Below are 11,496 nucleotides of genomic sequence, written 5' to 3'. Positions count from 1 at the left end.
TGCATAGGTCCAGTGTGTTACAGCACGCTACCGGGAGGGCCTTCGCCGGTCCCGGGGCGTGACAGTAAGATACCAATTAAGGTAGATAACTTCTCAACATGTGAAATTAAGAAAGGAATATAACTTGCAAAATTATTGCATCACACTAGCTTGATTATATGGGATGAGGCACCAATTAACCACAGAAACTGCTTCGAAGCTTTAGATAAATCACTAAGGGATCTCTTGAGTGAAAATGATGACAGTGTTGAAGGAAAGCTCTTCGGGGGCAAAACAGTGGTATTAGGTGGAGATTTTAGGCAATTACTTCCTGTCATCGTTGGAGGATCAAGGCAAGACATAATTGATGCGTCAATCACCAAGTCCTACATATGAAATAACTGTAAAGTTTTTCGATTATTAACAAATATGAGATTGCTTCAATGCTCAGCAAATGATGCATTAAAAGATAGATTGGAAGAATTTGCCAAATGGATACTCAATTTAGGTGACGGAAAATTAGATGTTATGAAATTAGATAATGAGGAAGAAGCTTACTTGGATCAAAATACCAGATGATTTACTTATAAAAAGTAGTGGAGATAGTATTAAAGATATTGCTTCAACAATATACGATAATCTTCAGCAGAATTATAATGATCCTACATATTTAAGAGATTGGGCAATTATCACACCGATGAATGAAATAGCTGATGTAACGTATCGAAACCCAGATAGTGATTATCGAACTTTAACCAAAATGGATTAAAGTGCCGAGAGAAATGGATGGACAAACTCCAGTTGACATTCTAACAATGTTTGGAAGGGTCAAAGTCGAGTCCCAAGAGTGTTAAGCAAGTTTTAGCATTGCTCGGCGCGATTTAAAAGTGAATAATGCGAAAGAAATAAATGAACAAGTTCCAATTAGCATTCCAACGAGGTTGGAAGGGCTAAAAATGAGTTTAAGAGGTGTTAGAAAGGTTTTAGCAACGAACGGTGCGAAACAGAATCGAAAACAGCGCAAAATTGCATTCTGGAGCAAAGTATACCGGTACAACCATCGAGTTGTCACCGGTACAGCATTGCAGGCCGAGAAGGAGAAGCTCTCGGGTTTGAGAAATTTTGCCTGTGTTACCGGTGACAGCTACAGTGTACCGGTACACTTTGGAAAAACTTGCGAGAATTGCTCTCGGGTTTGCCTTTGCGTAATCGTGTTACCGGTGACAGCTACAGTATACCGGTACACTTTGGGTCTGGCAGCAAAATAAAAACTACTGCAAATAGAAAGAAATGAAGGGTTTATTTGCATTTGTAGCAACCCATATAACACCACAACACCCTCTATTCTCTCTTCACTGCAGAGAACCCACCTCCATCTCATTTCCCTCTTTCTCTCTCTAGAAATCACTTCCAAAGAGCAAGGAGGAGTAGGAGGAGAAGAATTTTTGGAGGGTTTTGGAGCTTGGAGAAAATTTAGAACTCTCCTACAAGGTGGACATTGGTGAGCTTCTGACCAAGGTAAGGTTTCCATGAAAACCTAGGTTAGGTTTTGGGTTTATGTCCTAGAAAAACTAGGTTTTGATCTTCTAATGAGTATAGAAACCTAGTAATGGCTTAGAACACATGAAAACCCTAGTTTTCTTCATGTGCTCTAATGGTGGATTTTTAGGGTTTACATTCTAAGCCCTAGAATTGGTTTAGATAGTTCTAAATGAACTCCTAGATGTTGGACAAGCTCTCTTTTGCATGTTTTAGAGATCAAAACCTAGAATTTTGCAAATTGTGACATTAGGGCACCAAATTCGAGGCTTTTGCTTTCGAGTGTTTCTAAGGCAAATTGACCTTGTAGAAACCTAATTAGGAGTATTCCCGACGCGTGGGACAACCCCATTTGACATTACGAAAAGGTTTAGATGAAGCTATTGAGAAAAAGCCTAATTTGGCTTTATTTTTCCGCAGGCGATAAAGTATGGCTTCAAAAATTCCAAGATTTGAACCGTCGCATCCTCTCAACCATCTAAGATGGGTGGTGCAATCCGAGGACCTCGAAATTTCTTTTATGTCTAAAGTGTCTATTTGAGCATATGTGTATTGAGCATGAAATTGCATAGTAGGATTATATGTGAGCATATCATTGCATGTTGTGAGTACAAATGCATGTAGATTACTAGTAAGATTGGGAGAATTTTATAAACCCTATTTATGCATGATAAGTGACAAGAACTTAGTGGACATAGTAAACAAATGTCACATCTTTACATAAAAATAGAAAGTGACAACGATGAGTCGAGAATGCTAGAGTTAGAACACTTAGAAAATAAGTGTGGCATGTGTACCAGAATATAGTAGTGTATATGACACTAGTGAAAGTAAAGAATACAAGTAAAAGTGTGATAGCGACATTATGACATAACAACCTTAGAGTTAAGAGTCATATGTGCATTGTTTCCTTATAGTTAAGGAATGGATTGAACTTGACATCCTTATAGTTAAGGATTGGATCATACTCGCCTGTAAGTCCTTACTCGAGGGTGGTAACTCCCCCTCGGGCGATGTGCTCCGGAGTTATCATCACTGGGTGTAGTAGCCTCCCTAGAGGACGGTCCCGTTGGGTGTAGTAGTCTCCCCGATACTGGGATTTGAGTTGGTGAGTTGTTGAGGGCGAAACCTACGGGTTAGCCAAGAGATTGAGCAATGAGATTGTGACCTTGCATTCATCATGAGCATACTATTGAGCATTGCATTATTTATTGTTCAGGCATATTAGCAGCATTTGTATAGTTTGGTTACTATCTATAACTCTTTTCTTTTATTATGCCTGATTTAGACCTAGTGGGAAAGTCGGCGTGGTCGGTTGCCAAACCCACTGGGAACTTTGTTGTAGTTCTGACCCCACTATTTTCATAAAGCCGGGACTGAGCGAGCCGACGAACGATCGCGGTAAGGGCATCGCGCCCTAGATAGAGACCACCCGAGTTGGTTTCACATATTGGTTTAGTTGCATACCCTTTAGTTATCATCTTTTGTATTTCGATGATTTTAGTATTATGAACATGTTAAATGAATGATGTATAAGATACTTTATATTTCAATGCAAGACTTATATTTTGAGATATCATGTAATGTAAAAGAGAAGAAATGATGCAAAAATGTAAATAATTTTCCTTAGTTTATTACTTTCACTTTTGGCTATTGCTTGCCCTCGTGCAAGCCATTGTGTTTGCTTCCGCTTATGCAACATTTTACTCTATTGATACTTGTTGTTGAGCCTTGGGAGGATAGGAGAGGCTCTGTTCGTTCGGTGTCTATTCGACGCGCTCAAACCTGCCAAAAGGATCGGGCTCGGGGCGTGACAGCTGATGAAATAAATACGTATGTTTTATCTTTGCTGCAAAATGAAGAAAGAGTATACTTGAGCTCAGACTCTATTTGTAGATCCTCAACGAATGTTGAAGAAATTGACGCTCTCTACCCGGTTGATCTCTTAAACTCTTCGAAGTTCAACGGAATACCTCATCATGAATTGAAATTAAAAATAGGTGCTCCAATAATGCTACTACGCAACATCAACCAAACTTTGGGCCTTTGTAATGGGACTCGATTAATAGTCACCCAATTGGCTTCAAGAGTTATTAAGGCCGAAATTTTTACTGGTAGCCATGCAGGCAAAAAGGTTTACATTCCTCGCATTATAATGCATACAACGAAAACAAAGTGGCCTTTTACTTTGAAAAGAAAACAATTCCCAATTCGCTTATGTTACGCCATGACAATCAAGAAGAGTCAAGGGCAGACGTTGCAGAAAGTTGGCCTCTACCTTCCAAAATCGGTATTCTCACATGGTCAACTTTATGTAGGAGTTTCTCGAGTTACTTTCGGGAAGGGATTGTGAATTCTGATTGATAATAAAAAAAAGCATTTAGAAGGATATACACAGAATATAGTGTACATCGAAACTTTTGATGACTTGGAGCAATGAAAGTCTTTTCCTTTTTTTTTTTGGATTTCTGGGCCTAACTATATTGTACTATGGTAATTACAGAGACATAATTCATCTATTATACCTTTTTTCTTTTATTGTTGTACCCTTTAAAGTGTAATCTATTGTTGGGATTTTCCAATAACAGGATAGCAAGAGATGGAATATATCTTTTTGGACCGGCTCAGTCTACAACAACAATATAGTAAAATCAAGACCAGGCTTTCCAGGTTATGGGAGTCAACAACACCACAGTTGAAAAATCAGATTTTGAGTTTGGAATGTCTTTTGATAGATGAAAAGATAATGATATCTTCTCTTTAATAATAGTGCACACGAAATATGATTTTGTTTGTACACCTTATATTAAACAATATTCTCTCTTTACAGGGAAATACAATGCAGGCTACGATTCGAAAACATGATGTAGAACATTTTAAACAAATACTTTCTGAAGGCAATGTGTATGTTATTGAAAACTTCAATGTCATACCGAGTAGAGATAAGTACCAAGTTGTCAACCGCAAGTATATGATCCAAATTAGTAACTGGACAAATATTGTTGAAATCAAAGATGATGCAGCGTCAATTCCATTTCATATTTTTAGCTTCATCAGTTTTGACAATATAAGAAACAAAAGGCACGATGACGGTTGCCTTCTAGGTATTGCTATCCATTGTCTCACCTTAACCTTTCTTTAATCGTTACAATAACAAAACACAAAAGCTTTGCATTAATATTTTGTTTCCTACCATGCTATTTAGATGTCCTTGGGAGCATTGCAGCTATTAGTCCTATCTACTATACATATGTTGGCCAGGATCTAACTCCACTACGAAACTTAGAGATGCAAAATGCAGAGTAAGCATACAATACTTTGTAACTTTATTGCAGTTTTCTTTAAAAAGAATATAATTACATAATTTTTGCTAAAATATTCAAAATATTGTAGGAGCGATACTTTCTCTGTGACATTATGGAATAAATTTGTATTAGACTTTGATGATCGTCAAATTCATGAAAACAAGGCTACTGGTCCAGTTGTAGTTGTTTTTGCAAGTATGAGTGTGCGCATTTACAAAGGTTTGAACAGTGATTAGTTATGATAAAATTCTATTATTTTTCTACACATTACAATTTTTCTCTAATTGCTTATAAGGCTTATTCTTTCTTTGCATTTCTAGAAAAACTTCAGCTATCGACATATTCAGCATCAAGGTTTTATATTAATTTACATATTCCAGAGGTTGCAACATTTCAGGATGCGCTACAACAGTAATTGATGAAATTTACATAAAATTACTTTTATGTATACTTTATTGAATACTCAACGAATGCTTAACTACAGGAGACAAATGCCAGTTGGACCAATTCAGTATATTGAGGTTGCAGAGCAAGCAAGCCTTACCCCTTATGAACAAATATCTAGCAACCGTAAAACTATTACTGAATTGATTAAATTAGATCCTATAGAAAGCCAGGTTTGTACAATTACAATATAATTATTCAGTTTTGATTTCTATTCAGTGCAATATGCTATTTGTACTCTTCCATTCTTAATTGGATACAAATGCTTACTTTCTACAGTGTTATATGCAGAATACAAAATACACCTGCGAAGCAAAATTAGTAAAAATTGATACAACGTATGGTTGGTGATATAAAGCATGTTATAATTGCAAAGGAGGGGTAAAAGATTATAACGACACTTTCTGGTGTGGACAATGTGGAAAGAATGATCGCTCTCCTATGCTATGGTATATTTCTACCCAAAGATTATTGTTTTCATCTGAGAATTATTTACATTAACAAAAAGGAAAAAAAAAACATATGTTCTTGCATTTGAAATTAATTTTGGAATATGTTCTGACAAAGGTACAAGCTAGATGCTATTGTTCAAGATGAAACATGTAACATACCGAAACTACGGTAAAGTAATCCGGACTTTAGCCAAAATGACTAAAGTGCGCGAAAGGATTAGTTGGGCAAGTTCCAATTAACATTCCAACAAGGTTGGAAGAGTTAAAAATCAATTACAAGAGAGTTAGAAGAGTTTTAGTATCGATCGGCGCAAAATAGAATCGAAAACGATGCAAATCTGAAGTCTGGGCAAAGTGTACCGGTAGAACATCGTGGTTGTACCGGTACAATAGTGCAGACCGAGAGGGAGAGCTCTCGGGTTTGATCTCTGCGCAAAAGTGTACCGGTACATCCCTGATGTGTACCGGTACACATTGGTAAAACCCGAGGGGGGTTGCTCTCGGGTTTGCCTCTGCGCGATCGTGTTACCAGTGACAGGTTAAAGTGTACCGATACACTTTGAGTCTGGCAGCAAGATTAGGTCTGCTGCAATTTAGAGAAAAGGGAGGGTTTTATTGCAATTGTTACAACATAATAATACCCCAACACACTCTCTCTTTCTCTCCCACAGCCACTACACCCCCTCCTCTCATTTTTTTCTCTCTCTCTCTCTCTAGAATCTCCCTCCCAAAGCTATAGGAGGTGGATTTGAAGGAGAAATCTTGGAGGATCTTGGGTTTTGAAGGCTTGGGGACTCTCCTATAAGGTGGACATTGGAGAGCTTGGGACCAAGGTGGGGTTTCTTATGAGATTAGGGTTAGAACTTGGATTTAATGCCCTAAATCTTTGGATTTGAGCTTTTTGCTAGTGTGGGAACCCTCTAATGGCTATAGAACACATGAAAACAAGGTTTTCTCCATGTGCTCCCATGGTAGAAACCTAGGGTTTAGTTTGTATGCCCTAGAAATGGTTTGAAAGGCTTAGAAAAGGTTCTAAAAGAGTTCCTAGAGGTTCAGCAAGCTTTCTTTTGCTTGTTCTAGAGATCAAACCCAAAGATTTAACAAATGGTAATGTTAGGGCACCAAATTTGGGGCTTTTGCCCTAGGATGATTCCAAGGCAAATTGACCTTGTGGAAACCTAATTGGAGGTATTTTCAATGCGTCGGAGCGCTCGGTTCGACGAAACGAAAAGTTCTAAATAAAGATATTGACGAAAACATCATTTTTGGTACAGATAGCCGCAGCACGCGGAATAGACGCCCAAAAATTCCAAGAATTAAACCGTAGCACCCTTGTAACCATATAAGGTGGGTGGTGCATTCCGAAAACGTTGAATTTTCTTTTATGTCTAAAGTGTCATTTTCTTGAGCATAAGTGTATATTGGGCATTGTGCATGATAGGATTAGTTGAGAGATTTTATTTGCATGTTATGAGTATAAATGCATGAGAAATGATTGTAAAGAGCTAGAACTTGTGTAACCCTCTGTATGTGTCATGCCCCGAGACCGCTACCAATTTGGTCCGGTTCGGGCGCGTCGAACAGACGCCGGACGGACAGAACCTCCCCTGTCAGCCTAAGGCTCAACAACGAGATCATGTACACAAGTTCCCAGAAAATAAACTCGATTACATACATGATCAAACAACGATAGCGAGAGCACAAACAGTGCTAAACATTCAAGAGCAAGCATCACGAGTAACCAACATACAAGTGAATAAAAGAGAGGAACATCTATCTATTACATATATTCAACTTTAGTACATTTGATTACATTTAAATTTCCAAAATACAAACATAAAACTTACATTCTTCCAAATCTCTCACACCTATACATCATCTACTCTCAAGTACAAAAGGGTGACTACTTAATGCAAAAGGGAGGATAACTACAGCCTCTAAAGCGCTAAGCCTTTACCGCGATCCTCGCCGGGTGTACTCGAGCTCGGTCCTGCAACAAAGTGGGGTGAGAACTACGAATAGTTCCCAGTGGGTTCGGCCGCTGACTCCACCGATCTCCCCACTAGGTCTAAGCAGGCATAGGAAGACAAATAGACAGATAGATAGATATGTGTAATTGAAAGCATCATCGATAATAAAGCAGGTAGGAATGCAAGTATCTAACTATGCCTCAATCCAATGTAATGAATGCATGTAACTCATAGTAAAGGCTAGCTACCATACTACTATGTTCAACAATAAGGCTATTCATTAGATCACCCAATCTCATGGCTAACCCAAGGGCTCGCCCTCAATCTCACGTTTTTTAGTCTCATAGGGGAGGAGTCTCACTGCTCAACTACCCCCGAGACCGCCTGCGGACAGGTACGTTAGTCCAAGGGCACGTACGTTAGCCCCCTCGTGTGACAATCTCCGAAGCGCACTACCTGTGTGGAGCGACCACAACAAGTGCAAACAAGCTATGTAAGCACAATCTAATCCTGTGAACCAGGGATACCTTACCAACTAGGAATAGCATCATCATGTAATCATTGTACTACTATATTCATCACTCTAGTGTTCAATGTACACTAAGGTTCTCATATGCCACTCGTCATAGGTTAACATTAACTAGATGCCACTCGTTATCAATTAGATGTTCTCGATGCACTACTTGCACATACTCACTAGGTTGTCATTTGCCTAGATTCCAATCCACTATGTCCTATCGCATATAGGGTTATGCTACGTCACATTAACATCATGCATACTAGGTTCAAGTGCTAAATCATCCAAGCTACATCAACACTAGCATGCAAATACAATGCCATTATCCAAGCACCCTATAATACAATATCACAACATGCAACTTGATCATTGATAACTAAAGTTTCCAGTACAACAACCAATACATTACTAGGTTCTCATCCATACTTATCATCTCATTATAGGGTTTCACATCACAATTATATAAACCTCAAGCATGCTAGGTACAAGTGCTAAACCAAAAACACTACTCTACCAAGGAGCGTGCAATATATATATATATGACCAACCATCAACTATCACCTTATAATGCAAGATATCAATATGCGACCTGATCAACATGAAACTTAGACATACGGAGCAGTTCAACTACCTCGGGATGGTCACTACCCACCTTTTATAGCGCTCCGATTGCTCGTCATCACTCGCAATCGGCCTCCCGCGTTGCACGCCGCACGGCTCGACCCAATCCACGCGCGACCACCGCACGACCTCCGATTCACGATCCGAAAATTAAAGGTCTTCAATTTTTTGCTACAACACTCGGAATCCGATCCCGCGATTTATGGACGCCACCTCGGCCCTCAAGGCGAAAACGAATGCCGGAAGGTCCTTTTCTTCAATATCTTCGCACCGACTCGACGAATCGCCGAACCGACTTCGCCAACGCGTTAGAATACCTAGCATAAACCTTCTACATAAACCTTCTACATAAGGAGTCAAGTACAAAAATAATCGCAAGATATACAATAAGTGTGAATAGAAGGTACATCTTGTCAACCAGGAGATCTCTAAACCAAATATAGTTGTACATCGGTCAAGCTAAACTAAAATGAAGATATCAAAGGGTCCGTCTATAATGACACCGAGGAGGTTCTAGCTAATTGCTAACCTGTCACGCCCCAGACCGCACCACTCGAAAACGGTACCAATTTGGTCCGGTTCGAGGGCGGCGGGCGCGACCGCCGAACGGACGGAGTTTCCCCTGTCCGCCCAAGGCTAAGCAACAGATTGTGTACAACAAGTCCCCAGGAAAATAACTTGCATACATACACAATCAACACGAAACGAAAGCACAAACAGTGCTACAACCAATAAGAGCAAGCGATACAAGTAAGAAGCATACAAGTATACAAAAGAGAGAAACTTAACTATTTAAGACATGATTGAATATTTAACCTCTTTCGATATCATTTAAACTTTAATCATTTAATACAACTTGCATTCTTTCCCAAAATGAAAATACATCATATGCGCTCCAAAACCTCACCCTATACAACATCTACTCTCAAAATGTAAAAGCATAGGTACAGGGTAGAGCTAATGCAAGTAGGTAAAGTAGGCTATCTACCAAAAGCTAGGGCGCTATGCCCTTACCGCGATCCGTCGATGAAGGCCCGCTGTCCTGTGTACCTATACCCCCAAAACCACACGGGGGTGAGAACTACGAATAGTTCCCAGTGGGTTCGGCCGCCGACTCCGCCGATCTACCCACTAGGTCTTAAGCAGGCACAGATAGATATATGCAATATATCAAAGCAGTAACGAAGCAGGTACGGAAACTAAATAGCTAAATGTGCCTCAATCTGAAAACATGATGTATGAGCAATAAATAAAGCTGAGTAGTAAATTACTATAAACATCTACAACCAGCTACGTAGGTGACTACTATAGGCAACGAGCTATTATGAACAACAAATAATGAGTATGACTCAATAGGAGACCAAATCTCATGTGAACACGGGGTTCACAACATATCTCACGTGTAAGTCTCACAGGGGAGTAGTCTCTCTCAACTATCCCGAGACCGCCTGCGGGCAGCACACAGACCGCCCAGACAGCACACTGACTGTCCCTCGAGTGACCAACCTCCGAAGTGCACAGCTTGTGGGGAGCGACCCCAAACCAAGCGCAGACAGGCTTATGTGAGCATGATCAACTCACGAACAACAGTAACCTACCCTCAAAAGGGCAATCTCATCTTGGAATCAATGTTCTTGTACCCAATCACATAGTGTTTCACTACACTAAGGTTTTCATATCATAGGTTGACAAATATGAATTGCCACTCATCATAGTTTTCTATCACTAGATGCCACTTGTCATTATTTTCTAAATTAGATGCCACTCGTCATTTAGACTCATTATCAATACTAGTTTCATCATACTAGTTCTTTAGCAACAGTAACATTAATCGTCTCATATAGGGTTAAACTTTTCATCATATCATTTGTCAAGCATACTAGATTATGAACCACCAATCAAGCAACATTTCTACTAGCATGCAAATATAGCAATTATCAACTATCTCTAACCCTATATGAACATGCACAATATGCTTAGATCAATTTTAGAAACTTAGACATAAAAGGTAGCCCGATTGCTTCGGGATGGTCACCACCCACCTTTGATAGCGCCGAAAGCTAGAAAACGCGTCCTCTTACGCCGCTTGAACTCGTCGAGCCAAGCTCAAACCTAGAGCACTCAATTTGGCGATATCTTCGCGCTCGGTTTTCGTATCGTCGAACCGTCTTTCCCTACGCGTTCGGAAGCATAGAAATTAGGTTTCTAACCCCTCAAAAGAGATCAAACCCTAATATTTCCAAAAACCCCAAATCTAACCATAGGTTTAGCAACAATAGAGAAATCATGGTTTCAAGCTCCAAATTTGAGATTGAACCTTCTCTTAAGCTCCAATGGTTTCCATTTGAACCATTCTTAAGTAACAAAGCCCTTTTCAAAACCTAGGTTTAGCATCTATGAGGAAACCATGGGTGCTAGCTTCAATGTGAGCTAGATCCATCATCTCTAAACTCATTAGGTTCCATTTGAACCAATTAAAGCAACAAAACCCATTCAAACCCTAGAAATCCCAAGTTACCATGAAAGGGGTTGAGGCTTACCTCTAGGGTTTGCTCCAAAACAAGCCCTAGGCCAAGAATGAGGTGAAGGAGAGCTCCCAAACCTTCTTCTCCTTCTTCTCCTTCCTTTTCTTCCTCTCTTTTTCCTTCTTTTTCCTTCTCTTTTCCTTT

At 39.6% G+C, this 11,496-nt stretch overlaps 1 protein-coding gene across 1 annotated transcript; it reads left to right on the top strand.

Annotated features, from left to right (window-relative positions):
• On the top strand, nucleotides 3,746-5,618 carry LOC109727315. The gene is made up of 7 exons (XM_020257387.1): nucleotides 3,746-3,808; nucleotides 4,349-4,622; nucleotides 4,724-4,820; nucleotides 4,912-5,042; nucleotides 5,144-5,234; nucleotides 5,308-5,440; nucleotides 5,547-5,618. The coding sequence occupies exons 1-7, from the start codon at nucleotides 3,746-3,748 to the stop codon at nucleotides 5,616-5,618; spliced, it is 861 nt and encodes a 286-aa protein (XP_020112976.1).

Source organism: Ananas comosus, linkage group 2, assembly GCF_001540865.1.
Source record: "Ananas comosus cultivar F153 linkage group 2, ASM154086v1, whole genome shotgun sequence".
In the NCBI taxonomy this organism is placed as follows: domain Eukaryota; kingdom Viridiplantae; phylum Streptophyta; class Magnoliopsida; order Poales; family Bromeliaceae; genus Ananas; species Ananas comosus.
Note: the sequence above shows the minus strand (reverse complement) of the source record. Positions and strands in the feature narration are given on the sequence as shown.

Bases quoted from the DNA above. Each gene is read 5' to 3' on its own strand.
- LOC109727315 (XM_020257387.1), top strand. From the start codon at position 3,746: ATGACAATCAAGAAGAGTCAAGGGCAGACGTTGCAGAAAGTTGGCCTC. The intron at 4,821-4,911 runs GTAAGCATACAA...AAAATATTGTAG, and splicing joins TTAGAGATGCAAAATGCAGA to GAGCGATACTTTCTCTGTGA. The intron at 5,441-5,546 runs GTTTGTACAATT...TACTTTCTACAG, and splicing joins TAGATCCTATAGAAAGCCAG to TGTTATATGCAGAATACAAA.